This window comes from Tauraco erythrolophus, chromosome 2 (assembly GCF_009769465.1).
Source record: "Tauraco erythrolophus isolate bTauEry1 chromosome 2, bTauEry1.pri, whole genome shotgun sequence".
Lineage (NCBI taxonomy): Eukaryota > Metazoa > Chordata > Aves > Musophagiformes > Musophagidae > Tauraco > Tauraco erythrolophus.
The window spans coordinates 128868464-128890752 of NC_141466.1; the positions used below are offsets into that span (position 1 = coordinate 128868464).

Below are 22289 nucleotides of genomic sequence, written 5' to 3' on the forward strand. Positions count from 1 at the left end.
GGTATAGGGAACATACTTTTATACAAGTTAGAATTTGAAGGTTTTTTTGTGTGTTCAATATTTCTCTGTAATTTGTTTTAGTCAAATACTGCTGTATACCCGTTCTGAAACCTCTGCAGTTCATTGCCATAATAACTTGCAGCTAATATGTTAATAAATACCCGTTGTAACAGTGTTCACTCCAATAGACTCTAACAATTTTCTGTATTGGAGTAATTAATAACTACTTATTTCACTTACATTTTTGAAGCAATATTTACTTTTTTGATGTTTTCGCACATACAGTTAACTCATAGTCATGTTAGACCTCTGGATTTTTTCTCTCTGCCATACTATTTTAAAAACTTAATGTAATTACCCAAATGTGATGATTCTTTGACCATTCGCATGTTCATTTTGATATACTGGTATTTTCAAAATACGTATGATTGATATCAGAATAAATATGTCTTGATTACTTCTTGTAAAAGGTTTAAACCTCTAATGTTGTTTAAAAGGCTGACACCTTTAGACTAAAAGAATAGAAGACCTTAAAGCATACATTTTCTGCTTTTTAAACTAAGTTTTTGACAAAAATTTATCTTCTCTGAGTTGAAGCAGGTATCTCAAGATGTTTAAATGCATCCTTGTGTAGAACCTACATAATTTCATTCCAGTCTGAATTCTGTGAAAAATGTTTATGGGATGTACCCCGTAAACTGTTGACACGGATACTTTACATGGCAGGAAGGCAAAATAAAATAAATATAGAATGAAATAAATATAGAATAGAATAAAATAAATATAGTATGAAAAAAATAAATATAGAATGAAAAATGCATATGTTGTAACCAACATTAAGAATGTTTTTTCTAGAAGCTTCCTGTAACCATTATTTTATTTTTTGAGTATCAACATCCTTACAAACATAATAAAACTCTTCAAGCGACTATGAAAAGCAACATTTAACCTAAGAGGAAACATCTAGGAGCACTGTCACTTTAAAGTGTAAATAGAGTAGTTAGCTAAACAGATTGTTGTATTTTTTGATATCCATTACTGGAAAGACAAAAGAATTATAAATAATCCTCACGCAGTTCACACAGTCTGTTCTCTCAGTTTCATATTAGCCTGTAATGTCTTTATCTGTATTTACCACTGCTAATAAGATAGTTCTTGCATATATTATTTCCCTCAGGAATTAGCATATACGCTAATATTTTAAAAGTTATATTTAAGTTAAAATACAAAATAAACTTCCAGTTCTTCTTTTCACCAAATCTCTTAGAACTGGGACTGAGGAAGATACTATTACATTTAATTTCACCAAACTTTGCATGCTTTACAATATAAAAATAAGTTTAGTCAAAATTACAAGTCTGGTGTAGTTCAGAATTATTGGACAAAGATTATTGGGCATTCGTACAAAGATGTTGTTTAATTGCTGCAATTTTATGAATCTTTGAATTTTTATAAAAAGTTTATTTTGCTGTTCCTGTTATCTTCTCTGTTTGTTCTTTGTAGCTAAAGCATTGCAGTCGTTACATACATGACTTGTTTCCTTCCTTGATCAAAAACTTGGACCCTGTCCCACTTAGACATCTTCTTAACCTAGTCTCAACTCTTCATCCAAGTGCTCACACTGAACAGGTAAAGACAAGGTGAACAAAACCACTGTGAGGAGAAAAGAGATCAGTTATGGTAGTATGTTAAACAAGCATTACAGACTGGTCTTTGCCTGTATAAAGGAATATCGTAATATTGCATGTAAAAGTAATATTCACTAATGCCTGAGAGGAAACTATGAGTGAAGTTGTCAGGTGTCTTCAAGTAGGCCTTTTCTGGCTTTTTTTGAATTATAATCTTTTTCAGAGATTTTTGAAGACTGTGTAACCACTGATAGAAGGGTTTTAAGTTCATGTCGGAAGTTAAAAAGTATTTCACACACCATTATTTTGTGCATTCATTTGTTTTGGTGAACTGTAGTGTTGGCATATAGAAAGATTAACAGTGTGTCTTTGCATACAAAACCTACTGCTTCTTAATGGCACTGTTATCTGGTTTGGTTTATAGACCTTGTATTTGGCATCAATGCTTATAAAAGCACTGTGGAATAATGCACTAGCAGCTAAGGCTCAGCTGTCAAAACAAAGCTCTTTTGCATCTTTACTGAGTACCAATCTACCCATGGGAAACAAAAAAGGTATGTGGTTTTCCAGTAGATCTGGTAGTTACATTTTTAGTTTTCCTAGTCTCCTTGTTGACTTTGGACAAAAAGGATGTCTAGAACTTTTTACTTGAAATATTTTTAAAAGTGTCATGCTGGCATATTATTCAAGCAGAAGTTGAGGATAAAGACGAAAGCATTAAAACTGTGTGAGCACATTTGGAAAGCTTTCTATTTCAGATCAATTTTGTTTGTATATCTAGAGTAGTATTTTTTTATTATTATTTTTTTCTTTTTAATTCAGAGGATTGTCCATTAACTCATCAGTTAACTATTCTTGTTCCACAGAACATCTGTAACTTGCATAGCTACATAAAATCTTAAAAAAGGTTACCTAATTTTTACCTAGTTTTTGATATTACGCACTATATTTGTTTTTTGTTTTGGGGTTTTTTTTTTTTTTTACTTGACTGTATTTCCCCACAGTCATCACTAAAGGTGCTGCCAAGCCATTTCACTGTAGTTTCCCTTCCTTTTCCTACTGCTGATTTTTATGAATCATGGACAACTGTATGCTGACAAAAAGATTTTTAGTCACTTATTTTTCCATCCTGCTTTTTTCCTTCAGAAGAAGAGGAGCTCAGAAGAGCAGCCCCTTCACCTTGTAAGTATAGTTTTAGAAGTACACCACAATCTGATGTGTTTGGTACAGTATTTTTCTGCAGCTATTGAATTTGAATAGAAGAACTAGTAAAAGTTTGAAATTATGTTTTTATGAGAAATCAAATGAAAATTATATTTCATGTATAATCTAGGAAATTTTTATATCTGTGCTATATACGGGCAAGAAGAGGCATTGGAATACAAATTTTGTAGTAAAACACTCAGTGTTCTAAAAGAATTTTTAATGTTTAGGTACACAGATCGTTTATGTCCCCTTTTTCGACTGTTTGCAGGAAGAATGCTGTTGAGTTCAACATTTGAGGCAGATTTATGTAATGCTATTACATTCCAATTAATATATGTCACAAAGTAACTGGGAAATGTGGTTTTGAACTAGGGTCACCAGCAGCCAGCCCTCAAAGTAGTGACAACAGTGACACCCATCAGAGCGGAGGCAGTGATATTGAAATGGAGGAGCAGCTTATTAACAGAACAAAACATGTACAGCAGCGACTTTCAGATACAGAGGTAAGAGCGTAAATGTTAGTCTGTGAATTTTGTTACTGAGTTGCCCGTTATAGATACGGAAATAATATTTTTTCTATAATTGTTTCAAAGCCTGAACAGGTACATGACATACATACTTTACCTGCAGCAGGATAGTGAATAGCTAGAAGCTTATGTTCTGTGCAGTTTACATGGAATATATTGTACCTTGCCCAGGAGCAAGTGCACTACAAAAACCACCTCAGACAAGTTCTTGCACATAGATTGTATTTCAGTAAGATTAATCTCTCAGTGAGGGATTGCATGACATACTGTTCATGTGTCACACTGTCACTCTGTGTGCGGAGCATGCACATGCAGCCTGTTATGAATAAGGTATTGCAAAAATTAAATTATTAACTCTGAATCTTGCTTAGAGCGTTTTGTTATTGGCAGCCAAATTGAGAAAGAATGAATGAAGACTTGGAGGTTTGACGCATTTCCTCATAAATGAAGAATGGTGTTTGAATGATGATGATGTTGAGCGTGTATTTTCATTGCTATTTTATTTTTTTCACCAATCTTAAAAAAAAAAATAAAAATTCAGGAATCCATGCAAGGAAGCTCTGATGAGACTGCCAACAGCGGTGAGGATGGCAGTAGTGGTCCTGGTAGTAGCAGTGGCCACAGTGATGGATCCAGTAATGAGGCCAACTCCAGTCATGCGAGTCAGTCTGCTGGAAGCCCTGGCAGCGAGGTGCAGTCTGAAGACATTGCAGATATTGAAGCTCTCAAAGAGGAGGAGGATGAAGAGGAAGAAGATAGGAGTCATAATCCCCAGAAAAGCAGTAGGAGCACAGATCTACGAAGTAGGAAACTGGAATCACAAACGGGCATTTGTCTGGGAGATTCACAAGGGCCGTCGGAGAGGAGTGGTGCAAATAATGGGGCAGGAAAGGACCATGTTTTTAACGCTGACTCTGTGACACCGGTGGATAATAGCATTAGAATGCTAGATGCTTGTTCTCATGCTGAGGATGCAGAGCATGATATGACAGGGGAGATGAGCACGGCTCACATTTCACAAGGGTCTCAAGATTCTTGTATAACTCACACGGGGGACTTCCTTGGGGAAACTATTGGAAATGAATTATTTAACTGTCGACAATTCATTGGGCCACAGCATCACCACCACCACCACCACCACCACCATCACCATGATGGGTAGGTAGTTTGACGTTTCTTCCGATTCCTTCTACAACAGAAATAAAAGTGGTAGCATAATATCCATTTGGGCAGAAATTTGTATGGACATTTTGCTGTAGTTCAGGATAATTTTGTCTAACAGAGATGATAGTTATCACAGATAGTTACACAGTAATCTTTTTTTTTAACATCCGATTAAAGTGTTTTGTAAAGGTTTTGTATTGAATAAATAAGACAACATTTCAGAAAACGTTAAAATTGTTTTGAAAAATTGTAAGGTTAACTAAATACCTTAACTTTTAGGATATTTAGTTAACCTTAAGGAGAAGTCAGCACAATCATCATGATAGTGAGACTTTCAATTTATCTGTAATTGTTTTTCAAATTCGTATGAAGATCTGCTGTTCAGACAGATGATTCATCCTGACTTTAGCTTTAGGGAGATGGCTACTCACTTGTAGGCTGCTTTAAACAGCTTTCCCTTTGATACTGTCCATTCTGATATTCTTTTACAGGCATATGGTTGATGATATGCTGAGTGCAGATGATGTCAGTTGCAGTAGTTCCCAAGTCAGTGCAAAATCAGAGAAAAACATGGCTGATTTTGATGGGGAGGAGTCTGGCTGTGAAGAAGAGCTTGTACAGATTAACTCACACGCTGAGCTAACATCTCATCTTCAGCAGCACCTTCCTAACCTTGCCTCTATCTATCATGAACATCTTAGTCAAGGTAAGAGTGGTAAAAAGAAAAGAGAAAAGCATGCTACTTCTAACTCGATTTTCTATAATTTTGAATTGGTCTCCAATAATTAAAATAATCATTTTTTTTAACTATACATTTGTATGGTAAAGCCCAAAGAAACCACAGTGACTACTGAGACTTTCCTGTTTCTGCAAGAGATTCGTTTTTGTATCACATTACGTGTAGCTATGTTTACCTTTTTAAATTTTTTTTCCCCCTCATTTCTCCTGGAGCTTTTAATGCATGTTAAAGCAAATAAAGGCACTAAAGAGCCTAGCAAATGCTTTTTCTTATCAGTTATTAAAGTAAAAAGAAAAGTGATACTGAAATATGAGATTTTTTTTTTTCTCTCTGAAACCTTATGCGATTTTTCTTCTGGTGGGTGGATCTTATTGTGATTCTGTACATTTGTCATCTTAAATGAATTAACCGTAATGGGCTGTACAGAGGATAATTTTGGAAAAATGAGTTGAAACATAACTTGATATCTTAGGGAGCTTGCTTTAAAGGGCATTTTATGCCATTTCATCTTACACTGCCAAATTGTCTAGTTTACTCCAGGGTGCAATTTAAGATGCTACTAAAACACTTCTCAAGAATTATATCATCTTTCCATATGCTATTGTGGCAGCTTTATTTTCTGTTTTATCCTCCTTTTAAATGTAATGAAGGGTATGGTTTGTTAGAAGGTTTGATGATTTTCTTCACTGGTCTGGCAGAACCAAGTTTGCTATCTTCCAGCAGACGGTAAAACCAGTACTATTTATATCTTCTCCTGAAGCACAGTTGAGTAAGAAGTCTCTTTTTTCTTTAGGCTTAACATTGCTTGTTATGTGGAACTGAATTGTAATTTCAGCCTGACAGGGAAATTTGGAAGGTTTTTTTTTCTACAGTGTAGAGTTGAATAAACAACTAAAACTTTGTAGTTAAACAATACTCTAAATCAGCATATTTTTTCAATATTTTCCATAGATATTACACATCTTACTGAAGATCCGAATTATTGTTTGAACATGAGGCCTTCGGTGCAGATTATTTTTGACACCTCTAGTTTTGCACGTGCAAATAATTACAGTGTTCTGCGTGCAATCTAAATTTTCTACTTGACTTTGCTGTTACATGAAAATAGTATCAAATAGTAGATAAATGAATGGTGCCAGCTGTGGCCACACAGAAGGAGGAAAATGTCTATCAGTGTTTATGAGAACACGATGAGTTTCTAAAATCATGCACTTGGGTACTCTGTCATCTATAAAAAAAAGTGTTGTTTCTCCTGGTTTTTAGTTAGCTGTAGGAGATCATGCAGTATGAAGGGAAGTTACAGAAATGTGCTTCTTTCTTGCTTTCCAGCCATGGTAGTTAGAAAGGTACCTCCTTTCGGTCCACAGCACTACAGAAAGACTTAAGAAATATTTTAATCACACTATGAATTAAATCTAATTAAATTAAAAAGCAATCACATCTGCAATTCTTAAGTACTGTTTTAGTGCACCTTGCCATTAGCCAAAACCAATGTAAATACTGGCTTAACTCTCCTGTTGACTTCTTGCATGGTCATAATGTTTTGTCGTCTTTTAAGAACCCATATGTGGAAAAAAGCTGCAATTACAATGTTGTTATATGCACTTTAAAATAGCCAAGTTTACAAGTAAAGCATGTTGTTGTTCCTGCACTTAGAGAATAATGTTCAGTTTAGATAGTTCCTTCTATTTATTCAATAATGGTCTTTATATTTTGTTCAGGACCAGCAGTTCATAAACATCAATATAATAGCAATGCGGTGACGGACATTAATTTGGATAATGTTTGTAAGAAAGGAAATACTCTTTTGTGGGATCTGGTCCAGGATGAAGATGCAGTAAGTTGAATACCAGAAAATAATATTTTTTTAAAAAGAAAATAAATATATACTATTCAGTGACCTTTCCTTCTACTTGCTGTAGATTCATCTCTCTGAAGGGTTAATAAATGAAGCAGAGAAGCTGCTCTGTTCTTTAGTGTGCTGGTTCACTGACAGACAGATTCGAATGAGATTTATTGAAGGCTGCTTAGAAAACTTAGCAAACAACAGGTAACTTAAATCATAAATTTTCTGTTTTTACATTCATCTGTTTTTGCAACATACGGGAAAACCAGGTTGACTATAATGGTTATTTAACTTTACAGGAAGACAAGTTAAACCAGAAAAAAGCGAAAGTACAGAAGTAGTTTTCAAGGTGTTATGGATGTATCTGATGTTCCATTTTTCCATTCTATCAGTGTCCTGAATTTCTCATCTTGTTGCATTTGTCTGTTCTCCCGTCTGCCAGACGTTACTGCCTTCCTACCAGTTGGTAAAATCGGGTCCATGTCTTACCCAGTTGAGTGCAAGGTCAAGTGCCTTAGCATAAGCATTTTGAATTAAATATTTAGATTTGATATACAAGTGGCTGAGGAACAGACAAGTTCTTTTCCACTGTGGTGTTTAACTTCTGTGAAGAAGCAGCTGGAGCCAGAAGTAATACCTTCACCTCAGATAACTTGTTTTAATAGAAGCCAAAGCTGTGAGATTGTACAGTTTGAAGACTGGCAAAAGTGGCATTTGTTTTGTTGATACAACCAAGCCATTGCTAGGCATCACCTGTAGTGTTATGTTGTTCCTTTCTACCAAGAACTGTAGTTGTGAGATAGGTTACAAGTACACTGAGATATTAATGAATAAAAGAAATGTGAAGACACTTACCACTGGTACAAAAGTTCTGTCACGTGCAGTTTATGCCCTTCTTGAGTTTTCCTAGATAATTGTCTTACAATACATGTCTGCTTCTGTCTGTAATGAGTTTGGGGCAGATTTATTTCTGCTATGGTATCCGTTTATAGAAAAACCACACTCTTTTTCTTGACATTTCAAAAGATAAGTATTATGAAACTCAAAACTAAAAATTTCTGGGTTTAAATCTGAATAATTTTTAATAAGAAAAATGTATACTCTTTTATTTTTATACTTGTGCAACAGCTGTGTGTCCAAGAGATTACACATAAAGAATTTGAAGTATGTGTAGTTCAGATTCAGAAAATTAATTGCCTGACATGATGGTAAACTTCACATGAATATTTCCAGTGCTTTCAGTTAGCCTATTTGCTCACTGAACCTGAGCTTCTCAAAGTAATTTTAAAATGAACTATTTTAATTGTGTAACAATCACGTACTGTCATCATTTCTCTCTTTCTCCTTTAGATCAGTAGTAGTTTCACTTCGTCTTCTTCCAAAGCTGTTTGGTACGTTTCAACAATTTGGGAGCAGTTACGATACACATTGGATAACCATGTAAGTAGCCTCCTGTCACCAGCAGACTAAACCAACAGGAGTGATGGCATTTAGGGGACTGCTGCAACGCTTGATTCTTTAGTGTGGTCCATATTAATAATGACCTAAGGTTATCATCTGTCTGTCATGTGACCTATTGTATGAGCTTGTCTAATCTCACAGGCCTAGATTTCTTCATAATACGCAGTACTGACATAACTGAGGTGAACACTGATTTATATTTTTTTAAATCTCTCCCTTTAAATCCCAAAGGACTCGCAGACAGTACTAGACGTCCACTAAGAAATTGTAAAAGGTTGTAATAACTTGATGTTATATCTTTCTGTTCTGATTGTATAGCAAACATTTCTCAGTAATAAAAATGTGGTCTATAAGACAACCTTTGAAATGTGAAGACATATAGTATAGCATTCCTTACTAGAAAAATCTATATAACTGGCTGATGGAACTGTAGAGGAGGGACTACTGGAATTTCTGAGAAAGATTACAGTCATTATCAGCAATTTTTCATGGCCTTTTTAACATGACATATAAATACCCGCCCAGTTCTGAGTTTTGGCTTAGCCTTTTTCTGAATTAGGGCCTTTAGGAACAGTTTTCATGGTCTCAAAAGGGAGTGTTCTGTCAGTCCTGTGCCTGAAAATAACAACGCTGTGGAGCCTTACGGATGACAAGGAAGAAGAGAGTATTCTACTGGAAAGTACTCGTGAATTCATGGTAGATGGAAAATGTAGTGTTCACTTTGGTTTTATGTGTGTGCAATTTTCCTATAACAGCTGATTTCTGTAGGTGTTCTGATCTTTTGAAGCAAACTGTAATACTTTCTGCCCTTTAAATTGCCACAGGTGGGCAGAAAAGGAACTTAATATGATGAAACTTTTCTTCGATAATTTGGTACACTACATTCAGGCGGTCAGGGAAGGACGACATAAACATGCATTGTAAGTACACAACTGACTTTGTTTGATATTTTATGTGTTTAAACGTTTCTTTTCTGCTTTTCTTCTGGTGCTTCTGATGAGTTCTTGCAACTAAATATTTTCTATAGGGACATATATGCTTAGGGAGAGAATGGTCTGTAAAAATCATATTTTAAATAGTTTCCCTTTCCTAAAAAAACCCACGCAAGAACGCTCGTGTCGTTTTTGTTAGACATTGTGTTGAATATTTCTTTACAAATAAAACACAGAGATGTCATATATTCAAATCATTTTAAAGTGATTTCATATCATAAAACTATGCAGATGTTTTGGTTTTAGGATCTGTTGCCATTAACCTTTGCTGTAGTTATTTTCTGTTTAACACATTCACCTGCACTTTCCAATCTGTATGATAAAAATTAGATGTATATACACAACTGATATGATTTCTAGCTTCCCAGTCTCGGAGGAACAGACTTCATCTTTTGACAGATGTCAAAGTCAGCATGTAAATACGGGCAACCACAGTTGTAAAATGTTGCTATTTATGGGTCAGATTTTTTCTTTGTCATACATCTTTATATTGGGCACTGCTCTAGTGAGAAATTACTTCAAGAGCTGTTTGAAAGTGGAATTAATTACTTTAAATTTCGGCAAAATTATGTGTTATTCTGCTCCTTTGATCATTAAGCTTCTACCTGAATAGTAAAGTTAATATTTTAGTATGAATTATGAAAATATCTTTATAAAGAGTGTGTATCAGCTGAAACCAGAAATTCAGAGTAGAAATATCAGTGGTTTACAAGTTAGGGAAAAAATTAAGGTCAGGTCCTGCAAGGTGCTAATGACAAAATGATTCACTTGAATTGGAGTGTATGCCAAAAACTCCCACTCCCACCCCGCCAAAACACAACAGAAAATGCACCTTATCTAGTAATGACTAGTGTGTCATTCCACTTGTTTGGTGTGGTTCTGTGATATGTACAATGGAGTCTAGACTGTATAATGAACTTGGAAGAGAAAATTATTTATGCTTTTAAGAGGCACACTCTTAAAAATATGAGTGGGAGAAAAGTCGTGACAATAAACAATTAAATAAACTTCCATTTTTATACAAATTTAAATTTTAGATACAGCCACAGTGCAGAAGTTCAGGTTCGTCTTCAATTCCTGACATGTGTGTTTTCAACTCTAGGATCACCAGATCATTTCAGTAAGTACTTGAGGTTATGTTATAAGAGAAGCACCTCATAGTTCTTCATAATCAATGTTAGCTTAAATAAATACAGTATTTTAAACAGATACAATTTTAAATAATCTCTGATATTGTTTCAAAAGAAGGAAGATTTTTTGCTGAAAGCACAGAACCAACGTTGAAGTTTCGATTCTATTTGTGCTGTGTGAGAACACATTTTTTTGTCCTCTGTGCTTCAGTTTTTCTAAACGTTTGGTTCACGTCCATAATGTTCCCAGAAATCTTTTGCTGGAGTGCACTGTAAGTAAGTTGTGATACCAAAAAGGAATAATTCTTTATATTTTAATACTGTCAGAAATTGGTTTACACTCCCTGTAGGGTCTTTTTTGAAAGTGGTGTTCTGTGTGGTAGTTGATCTGTACAGATGCTGAAATCTTTTCACTCTAAAAGGTTAAAGATAGAAATCTTTTGATGTGGCTGGTGGAATTCAAAGTCAAACAATTTTTTGTGGTTTTACTAACCCTTGGTGGCTTTCTCTTCCATAAATTCTTTTGGCTGCTCTCTTCCTAAGCGCTTGTAAACTAACAGCCTTCAGTGATGTCTCAGCATCGACTCTGTACAGACTTTCAGTTGATTGAATATTCAAGTCATTTATTGAAACAACTGAAGGGAGGAGTTGTTTGGGTCGTCTCACTGTAGGTAGTCAAAGCTGGCATGTCCCTCGGGTCATTAGAGTACAGGAAGGAATGAAAATATCTGTAGCCAAGAGAGAAAAAACTTGTAACACCGTATTTGCTATTGTTGATAGGACAGCCACAGTTCTTTTTGGAGAAATTTGTTGGGATCACAAATGTTTCTATGCCAACTAAGAAAATAAACCCACAGTTTTTTTGAAAGGAGTAGCAATGAAATCGTTACAGAGGTACTATTTTCAGCTGCAATCCCAATACACAGCTCAAAGCTGGACTCTAGGTTGTGCCCAGTAATTATTTATGAACTGAGGAACGACCTGTTGTTTGGTACGAGATCTCAGATCAGCCCACACTGCTCGTTGATTTAGTAACAACTGACAGCACTGATGACCAAAAACTGTAACTGATTGCCAGCTCTAAAAGGGGAGAAGTGTACGATTCCTGATTGATAGGTAGGACTTTTTTCTTCTGTTTCTGAAAACTTCTTGTCCTGACAAAAACTGTCTATGATTTTTCTGTATGTATATTTGAGTTTTGTAGAATCTCGCTATATATTTGATGTTATAAATGAGTAGTTAAAAAGAATTCCCTAATTTTAGGGTTGAGTTTAGAACAAGTGGACATACTGTGGCACTGCTTAGTAGAAGATTCTGAATGTTATGATGATGCACTACACTGGTTTTTAAATCAAGTACGAAGTAAAGATCAGCATGCTATGGGTATGGAGACTTACAAGCATCTTTTTTTGGAAAAGGTATGTAGAGAGTTAATTGCAACCTTATTAATTCTAATAAAAGTGTTTCTTTCCATATCAGCACTGTTTAATATATTTAAAATAGTTTCTTTGAAGAATGTGTCTTCAGTAGCCTGGGAGGACCCCGTTTGCCATGCAATGATTTTTCTCGGAGGGAAGAAGGGAAGGGATTGGCGTGAATTCTTTTTGCACTAGTATTTACCTGAGTGTTTCTTTGCAAATAGCCTGTGTTGTATCTGAAGCTATGTAGTGCTTCATTTCAATTTGAAAAAAAAAAAAAAAAGCCACTCAAAACTATACTTTCCTTTAGGGACATATATAGGTACCTGCCTAAAAAAAGTGTCTTCACTTCTTTTTGGGAGGGATGTATAAATCTCATCCATGCATCCACTGAAAATACCAACATGCAGCAGTAGTTTTTTGTAACGTGGCCCATCCATTTCAACAGATGACATTACAAAATGGATAGGTCGTGCAATAATGAATGTAGTCTAGTAACCTTTTTCAAGGTTACACAGCTTTTCTCTGGTTTTGTAAACGTGTGAGTTTTTTGAATGGACACGCCATGTATGCTAACACATTCTCCTGCTGTTGATAAGTTAGGCAGCTGATTTACAATAATCATTTTTGTTCACTCTGCGCTGTTGCAGTCCAAATCTGTGGTAGAGAAAAGAGGTTTGTTTAAGCCAATTATATTTGATTTTTGTATTGTATATAAAATCCAGAGAGTGTGATCTCTGGATCACAAGAATAAATTGTAATTGGTCTACTAAATTTGAATATGATTGGTAGCAACAATGACATTTTCCTGTGCTAATGAAATAAATACCTTGTAATTGCTCTAAGTTCCATCACTGTGTTTTTTTTCCCACACTAAAGTGCATTCATTTTCTTTAGATGCCACAACTGAAACCTGAAACTATCAGTATGACTGGCCTCAACCTCTTCCAGCATTTGTGTAACTTGGCTCGGTTGGCTACTAGTGCATATGATGGTGGCTCAAACTCAGAGGTAAGCCCAGACTCTGTGCTCGTGTTTGTCTTCTTTCTGAGGGAAGGGGAAAGTTAAATTACTTACCTGCAATGACATATCTCTTGAGAACTTATTGGCTTGAATATTTACTGGTTTGAGATAGTCACAGCCCGTAGTGGTAGAGGCTGTACAGATTTTTGCCTTGAGGAGAGCCCTGGAAGCTCAAGACTCAAAAGTTGCAAGTGTGGGACAGTGAAATGGAAATGAATCCTGACCTTCCCTCGTGGCTTTGAGCATGTGTGGCTTTTGCCTCTAGAGGTAGGAAAGCACAAAGAAAGTGATAACCTGTTGCCTGCTTATCTTTGTGCAGTTTATCATATTCTTAGCATAACTGAACTGTATTCAGTGTTGTGTTTGAAGAATGGGTTTGTAACATTTACTGTTTTCCAAATAAGAAGATTCAGATGACGTTCTATTAGGTGTATTTACTTCTGACTAGAAGTCTCTTGTAAATGTGTTGCAATAACATGTGATATGCTTTGAAGTTTTTCTTTCTGTAGTTTTTTGTACAGAGAAGCTATCTTAGAAATAAAATGGTATATAGGATATTTTTCTGTGAATTGATTTGAAGCAATTTTTTACTAAAATTTCTATTCTTGCAATGAATACCAAAAAAAGTTGTTGGTTTAAGGCTTCATTTAAAAGTATTCCTGTTTGTCAGAAATGAAAATTCACTCTCTGGAATTTCAACCAGTTCTCCTTATGCTTTTAAGTATGAAAATATTTCTGTGAATGTCAAGACTTTATAGTAATTGATGTGTGCAGAGATGAGAGTCCAAGCAGAGGAAAAGCAGAGATACTTTTAGTAATTTCACCAATATGCAAATAAAATGTCTCAGGTCAGAAAAGCATCACTCCCAGTAAAATAACGAGGCAATGTTTTGTTTGTGTGTTTGTTTTCCTTTTGTCAAAACAGTTGTGTGGCATGGACCAGTTCTGGGGTATTGCTTTAAGAGCACAGTCTGGTGATGTCAGTCGAGCAGCTATCCAGTATATCAACTCTTACTATATCAATGGTACGAATCTTCATTCTTATTTTTGTTTTCTGTTCAAAATGTTGTGAAGAAAATGTAAGGTTATTCTCTTTTTATTCGTAATATTAAAATGCACAGTCTCAAAGTTGTGCTTTTATATGTTTTACTTTAACTGATGTTACAGGTAAAACTGGTCTTGAAAAAGAACAGGAATTTATTAGCAAGTGTATGGAGAGTCTGATGATAGCTTCTAGTAACCTTGAGCAGGACTCTCATTCAAGTCTGACCATTATTGAAAGAGGACTCTTAATGCTGAAGACACACCTGGAGGCTTTTAGGAGAAGGTAAATAGATCCATTGATATATTTGGATGCAGAATTTATTTCCATTCCTCTTATTATAATGATGAATGAGTTATGAACTATTTTCAGTTTTAGTGTCTTTGTTTTTTTTGTGTAAAGAAAGGACAGCAGTGGATAATTTTGAAAGGTAATATATAAGGTTTAAACTGTTAGAAGAGTTGGCTCTTCTCCTTGTATAAAGATGTATGGATGTGGTTCATGTTTCCCCACCCCTCGCTAAGAAAGTTTTTCAAGTTATTTTAGTTTTGTTTGAAAAATAGTGACAGTATCAATAACTTCCTCGTATTTTGAAAAAACTGTGAATGAAGGTGCAAGTTTTGTCTTTCCTCTCATTGTTTATCAAACGTTTATTTAAACAGGTTTTGACAAAAATACTTTTTCAATGTTTTTACCTGCTTCTTAAGGTTTGCGTATCATCTGAGACAGTGGCAGATTGAAGGCACCGGTATCAGCAGTCACTTGAAAGCCCTGAGTGACAAACAGTCACTGCCACTAAGAATTGTGTGTCAGCCAGCTGGACTTCCTGACAAGGTGAGTTAAAAGCCCTTTTGCAAGTACCTCCTACATCGTTCAATTTCAGGAAGTCCGCTGGGCACTTTGAAAACTAAAATACATGTTTCATTTCAGATGACTATAGAAATGTATCCGAGTGATCAGGTGGCTGATTTACGGGCAGAAGTCACTCATTGGTATGAAAATTTGCAGAAGGAGCAGATAAATCAGCAAGCACAGCTTCAGGAGTTTGGCCAAAGCAGCCGCAAAGGAGATTTCCCTGGTAAGCTATAGTACTCATGCCTGTGTTTTTTGCCCTTACAAGAGTTCCTCCATTTAGAGCTTAGTCTTTTTCTTCTCCAGATATCCTAAATTAAGTTAGCATTATGATTTATTTTCTTCTAGCTCTAGTTATAGTTAGCATAAGCCTCAGTAGACTTTTCCCCAAATGATTTTTCTTCTTATAGTTCATTTAATTAATTATGTTGTTTTCTGTAGTTTGAAGACTCTGTTACACAGACCCTTATTTTATATTTTGTGAAATTTATACATTTCTCCTCTGCCATTGATTCAGAATTTGAAGTCGTAATTCAAATTCATAATTTATAACCTACCTATACATATTCCAGTCAGATGTAGGATCTTCCTTACTACTGCATCTGATTTTTAATTTATGATCATCCTGTAGCAAAAATGGTCATTTATCCTCTTTTGATGCTCTGAAGTTGGAATGTCACCTTACTCCTGAAAGGGTCATTGCTTGCTTATAGTGTGACGAATATGCATCCTATTGTTGTTCCCTTTCTTTATGTGTTTTTGAGTGAATGAGAATTTCTGCTTTATCCTTTAGGAGGAGGAGATTTTCTAAATCCTACTGATATTATATATCATAGTGTTCTTATTGGTTGCTGCTGTTCAAAATGTTACTGTTTTCTGAATTATCTTCTCCTCAAGTGTTTTCTTCTTTTCTTTCTATTATGTGCAACAGTTAGCATGTAATCCATATTACCTGAACAAATTCTGTCCATTAACATCCTTTTCAAACACCACTGACCATTAGTATATATGTAAACATGAATTCGACTTTTTTTCGGTTTAATGTCTTTTGAAAAAAAAATGTTTTAATGAGATACACTGTCAGTAAACCAAACTGAATTTTAGACATCTTGATTACCTTCTTTGTGAAATCCTTTTCCAGCCACTTGTCAGAAGCTGTTTCAGTGAAGAAACTGTCTTGTTTTCCACCAAGTATAGCCACATAGCAGAAGTTTTTATTTTTGTTTTATCTGGGATTTTAGAAACATATGATTCAGAAAATTCAGAATTGCAGTCCTACAGCAGCTGCGCTTCAGTCGTGTTACATATGTGCCATGTCTTTTGTTTTGTAGAATGCCTCTGCTGATACTCATAATTTTGTACACTTTTTGTGGATGATGTTTTGGTTTTTCTGTGTTTATTATACTAATTATTAACGTGCCATAACTATGGGAAACTGGAGAACCATAAAATGTTTATCTGTCAATTCATAAACCCAATGTCCTTTGCTAGGTTTAAAACCTATCAAGCCTCTAAGTGCTTTGCCTCGTAATTGATATCCATGTTGGCTGATGGATGCATGAAGTCCTCTGAGTGGCTAAATCTCTTTTTAACCAAACTCCTGAAGAAGTGTCTCTGCATTGTTCTGTGCGTGCCACCGTGTGTTTGGAATAATCTAGTCACATTATTTTTACTTTTCAGCTGCTAGTTTTGAGAAGATAGGACTGAAACTGAGACTTGTGGTTAAAACCTGTTGTTTACTCATCCATACTCTATTTTGGGGACTGTTTTGTATAGATTAAAAAAAAAAAAGGGACTTTCTAATAACATTTTGTTGGTCACAAAGATCTCTGTGAATTATGGTTCAGTGTATTGACTGTTTACACTTAGAAACTTGGGTCATTCTGCATCACAGGAGACATGTATCATAAGGTACATAGTGCACACTTCTGTCTTAGGGACCTTTTGTTATGTCCATTTTCATATACCTGTGTTAGTTAATCTGCAACAAAACCCAGTTCCTGGTTAGAACCTGAAATGACAATTATTTCATCAACTGAGGTAGAAATCCGAGCAGAATTTGTCAAATTCCAGTAAAAATTAAAGACTCATGATGTCAGAGTACAAGTTTTTCTCGTCTTGTCCTTATAGAGCTAAATCTCATTGGTTTCTAGTTTTTTTCTCAGGTAGGATTTTAATTTCATGAAACAGATAGATGTAACAGTTTTTGTTTCAACTTTTGGCTCTTACAATTCTAGACTTGCACTTTTTTTAAACTTCTTTTAATTTCTTTCATCTGTTGTTAGCTGTGACTGACTCTTTTTTTATGCTGTTGGCCTCCTTTAGCACTCCTGTTAGCCTGCCTTTCACCACTTCATCTTTATGCAGTGTTATTTTCATTTTCCTGCTCTTGGGATTCATGAACAAATGGCATGTCACATCTAACGGCTGTTCTTTTAAAAGGAAATTTACTTTGTGAAGATGAAGACACTGAAAATTAATGTTAAACAGATTGTTACAGGTAACCACTGTTGTGGAGAGTCAAGCTGCAGGTTCTGAGATGGGCTAAAAGAGCATTAAAGCATTTATTAGTTACAGGTACATTTCTGATGTTTTTGGCATCATGCTTCTGCCAAGGGAAAATCCAGGAATGCTCACTAGCCCAAACTTTGGAAATGTATCTGTAAGTAGTAGATGCATTCAGATTTATTGAATGTTCCTTTTAATTCTCTTTCACTACAATTTTACACTCCACCTCAGATATTTACCACATGATTCTTTTGAGGTCCCAATACCTTTTGTAACATCTCGTGCTCATTTGAAATGTGCAGCGCTCAGAGAAATGTGAGATTGCATGTGCTTCTCGCTCAGGTGGTTTGTTATATTCTTTCTTTTGAAATCTGTTACTAGTTTGCTGAAGTGCAGAGAGTGGTAGATTTCTGTATTATTTTTGTGGATGATGTGTTTGCCTGCCTTCATCTGTTTGAAATTATTTTGCCTGACTGCATTGATAAGTTTCAAAGCAGCCAGCTGGGGAGGATGGGAACAGTGATAAATACGTGAGATTATTCCCAACTCCACATAAAACCTTCATGGTTTTTTGTTAACTGACAGATGTCTTTGGAGGGCTGCTGTTTATCCGTTTTTTTCCCAAGAACACCCCAGAAATTTTGTTTGGGCAGGATTTGAGGATCAAATGTATTTGCCTGATAGCCATTTATCTGTCAGTCCCATGTTTGGAAACATCAGCACGTGGGTGTGTATCTCAGCTGGGGTTGGGATGCTTCATCTGGACTTACTTTGTACATACATCAGCAGAGGCTGTGTGACTGCAGACTGCAGGTTTTCAGTAATTACCAAAAGAAACAGGCTGACTGCACGTGCTCCACACCGTGCATTTCTTTGTGACCACGCAAGAATGAAGTTGAGGTTCATGGCATATACATAATTTTTTTTTCATTGTAATCCTTGTCTTTTAATACCGTGTTCCTACTAGACAGGCAAGTAATACACTGTTTTGAAGCATTTTCAGATTATAGAACTCTGAGTACATGCTAAGCTTTCTGTATGAGGTTCAAAAAAATTGAAGAAGCCTCATTGAAATCCCAACATTGAAGCATAGTGGCAGTGTAAGACTGCTCTTCACTGGGGTGAAGGGTCTAACTTTGGAAAAAGTGTACTTGTGAGAACAGTGGCTGAAAAGCATAGCAAATTGCAATCCGTGACAAATATCTTTATGCCCTGGAATTGATGGTTAGAACTATATGAGTACTCTGAGGTGCAAAGTCATTGTGCATTGTGCTTCTTAGTTACTGCTTGATTGGCTGTGCCAAAGGCAATTAAATTCTTAATTTTGTAATTGTTCAGATTTCTTGTTCAATGTTGAGAATTCTTTGAAGGGTGTTCTCAGTTTTTCTTTTCTGAAGTAGATGACATCTTCATTTCCAGCTTACGCTTAAGTAAGATAATTGTTACTTCTTTGCCTTTGCTGAATTTATCACAGGTGTGTGATACAAAGAGAATTTGTTGATGATCACAATGATTTTCCATTATCCTCCTCTGGCATAACATAATTTACTACAAAATATGGAAGGCATGTTTTAATCTGTATTGTGGACACTTTTCACTGCAAGATTGGGTGAACTATTATTTCTAAATACATGCAAGGAAATTCAGTTTATTGTAATAACCAGTTTTCATAAGGAAATTGCATTAAATTTTTGTCTCATTTTAATTGCTTCTGAAGGGTATGCTATTAAAAATAAGTCTTAGCACTTTCATTAGAAAATGAAACTATGATTACAGAAATTTACTGAAATAATGTTTTTATCCTAGGTGGCCTCATGGGACCTGTGAGAATGATTTCATCTGGGCACGAACTGACAACTGATTATGATGAAAAGACGCTTCATGAATTGGGTTTTAAGGATATGCAGGTATTACCAGCATATAGATAGCAGTCACTGAAAAAGATTGCTTGATACGTTGCTTTTGTCTTGTGCAGCCAATATATGTAGTGATGGGGGAAAATATTCTTTTCTTTGGGAGCATCATACAGTTTTCTGAAACTGGCTGTTTCATGCTATCCAACATGCGCCTCCTGTAAACTCAAACTAATACTGTCAATATTTGCTGCTGCTGTCAGTCTTTAAAATACTAATAATTTAAAAAACTGTTTCTAGTTATGTTAGCAGATGTGAAAACTCAAGGAGTGAAAGAAAAATTTCTTTTTGTTCGTTCAAGGAGGACTAGAGACCGATGAAAACAAAATCAAGTATTATCCATGTTTTGTCTGAATTCTTGAACTCATATTATTTCCATAGTAGCAGTGACTAGATCTCTCCTTTCATGGGTTAAATCTGAAGCGTTTTTTAATGCTTATTCGTAATTTTTAATTTTGATTCAGAGTTCCTGTTAGAATGGTCTAGGCATCAGTTTGCTGAAGTCTACAGTATGGAAGAGCCTAACTTGATTTGTATAAGGGTGAATGACACCATGACTGTTTCAGGGACGTGAGACTGTAACAAAACCTGGCAGCAGATCATCACATACGTTTGTTCCATCTGAAGGAAAATGAAACTCCTGCCACACACCTTCAGGGATCTACTAACATACTTTTAGAAAGATTATTGCTGGCTCATATGCTTGCATGTGCCGTTGCTGGCTGCTAGCCATTGTCGCCATGAGTCTATTTGACTCTTATGATTCCAAATTGGATGATGTGTTGGACTACATCTTTGATTGTTTGTTGCTTCCTTTTGCTAAATCAATTGGGTTAATTCAAAAGCAAAACTAGATTTTAAAGCTTTTTTTCCCCTTCTTAACATAGATCATTTTACAGAATTGATCTATGGTGCAATCAGGTGAATTCTTACGCTCGCAGGACTTGGAGGAGCAGTAGCAGTCAGTTTGAATGGCTGGGTGTGGTTGATACACAGAGGTGATAACGTCAGCAGGAACAGTTCATCTGAGAATGGCTTTCCACAACGTGGTTATGCCAGTAGAAAAAATGTCTGCTCTTCCAGCCATACTACTGTCTGTGGTGCTATTCACTGACTAGCGTTCTTCTGGTCCTTTGAGCTAATTTATCTCATTTTTCCTCTGGATTAGTTTTTGTGCCATTTCATTCATGTACTGAGAAATCAGATCAGTGCTAGAGTCTCCCCAGCCTGAATGGCAAAATAAGGGATGAGGGACAAGGAAGCAAGATGGTAACAACAGCAAACAATCTATGCAACTACACCATGAATGCCTGAAGTGAAAGCAAAGCCAGGCTTTAACTATGGCAGGTGCTCAAAATGCTGCTTATTAAAGATTTGACAACAAAGATATCGATGTATCTTTTTCAGTTCTTAATTACGATCCTGTTGAGAACCTTCCATGGTTTATCATATGCATTTTTAAAATTCTCTCTCTCTTCTTTGTTGTTTCTCCCTGTTTCTAGATGGTGTTTGTATCCCTGGGTGCACCAAGGAGAGAACGTAAAGGTGAAGGTGTTCAGCTTCCAGCATCTTGCCTGCCTCCTCCTCAAAAGGACAACATTCCAATGCTTTTGCTCCTCCAAGAACCTCATCTTACCACCCTTTTTGATTTGTTAGAGATGCTTGCCTCTTTTAAGCCTCCTTCTGGAGAAGTGGCTATGGAAGACAGTGAGGTAATTTAGAGTAATTTTATTAGAATAATGACTTTAAGTCTTACTTAATTGAATCTTTTTTTTCTATCTAGCCTACTTCTTGTGTACTCTGTCCAACTGCTAGATGTGTTTATTGTCTGTATATTTCACGTATGGTATAATCATTATCATGATTACTTAAAAGGAGGTCTACAGGAAAGCTAGAGAAGGACTTTTTACAAGGACATGTGGTGATAGGACAAGGGACAATGGCTTTAAACTGAAAGAGGGGAGATTTAGATTACATCTAAGGAAGAAAATCCTCACTCCAAGGGTGGTGAGGCACAGGAACAGATTGCCCAGAGAAGTTGTGGCTGCCCTATCCTTGAAAGTGTTCAGGGCCAGGCTGGATGAGGCTTTGAGCAACCTGGTGTAGTGGAAGGTGTCCCTGCCCATGGCAGGGGGGTTGGAACTAGATGACCTTTGAGGTCCCCTCCAACCCAAACCATTCTGTGATTTTTCTGATTTTAACAACATTGTTCTGAAATAATTTAAATGTTCTAAATATTGTTGAAGCTATAAAAAAGTAATTCTTAAGAAACAATATTGATTATTTAAATAGATGTAGTGACTAATAATGAGAATTGGCTTGAAGAAAGGTTTGTAAAGGTTTTATTGCAAAAACTCATAGAATGGTTAGGGTTGGAAGGGACCTCAAAGATTATCTAGTTCCAACCCCCCTGCCATGGGCAGGGAAATCCTCCACTACACCAGGTTGCCCAAAGCCTCATCCAACCTGCCCTTGAACACTTCCAGGGATGGGGCATCCACAGCTTCTCTGGGCAACCTGTTCCAGTACCTCACCACCCTCGTGAGTGAAAAAATTTCTTCCTTATATCTAATCTAAATCTGCCCTCTTTCAGTTTAAAGCCATTGCCCCTTGTCCTATCACTACATGCCCTTGTAAAAAGTCCCTCTCCAGCTTTCAAAAAGTCCCTCTCCAGCTTTCGAAGCTCAAACTCAAGCTTTGTGTCTTATATGCCATCATTAGCTTGTGGGAAGTTAAATAGCCACTAGTGTATTCCAACCAGTAGTTTATTTTAAAGTTTTATTTACACTCAAATGTTTCAAAATATGTGATACACCGTAAAGATAATGTAACTTAGTTTC

The 22289-nt window shown here is 35.9% G+C and overlaps 1 protein-coding gene across 1 annotated transcript in view; it reads left to right on the plus strand.

The window, feature by feature from the left end:
- The window catches only part of USP34 (ubiquitin specific peptidase 34), a 139590-nt gene that overhangs the window by 57629 nt on the left and 59672 nt on the right, over positions 1 to 22289 (plus strand). Inside the window, exons 11-29 of the mRNA XM_086631894.1 lie at positions 1504 to 1629; positions 2053 to 2182; positions 2775 to 2810; positions 3207 to 3337; positions 3903 to 4519; positions 5017 to 5231; positions 6986 to 7101; positions 7187 to 7314; positions 8461 to 8550; positions 9396 to 9491; positions 10601 to 10683; positions 11957 to 12111; positions 13009 to 13122; positions 14060 to 14159; positions 14302 to 14461; positions 14884 to 15010; positions 15107 to 15254; positions 19343 to 19443; positions 20952 to 21161. Of these exons, the coding sequence (XP_086488020.1) occupies positions 1504 to 1629; positions 2053 to 2182; positions 2775 to 2810; positions 3207 to 3337; positions 3903 to 4519; positions 5017 to 5231; positions 6986 to 7101; positions 7187 to 7314; positions 8461 to 8550; positions 9396 to 9491; positions 10601 to 10683; positions 11957 to 12111; positions 13009 to 13122; positions 14060 to 14159; positions 14302 to 14461; positions 14884 to 15010; positions 15107 to 15254; positions 19343 to 19443; positions 20952 to 21161 (2883 nt within the window). The remainder of the gene's footprint in view (positions 1 to 1503; positions 1630 to 2052; positions 2183 to 2774; positions 2811 to 3206; positions 3338 to 3902; positions 4520 to 5016; positions 5232 to 6985; positions 7102 to 7186; positions 7315 to 8460; positions 8551 to 9395; positions 9492 to 10600; positions 10684 to 11956; positions 12112 to 13008; positions 13123 to 14059; positions 14160 to 14301; positions 14462 to 14883; positions 15011 to 15106; positions 15255 to 19342; positions 19444 to 20951; positions 21162 to 22289) is intronic.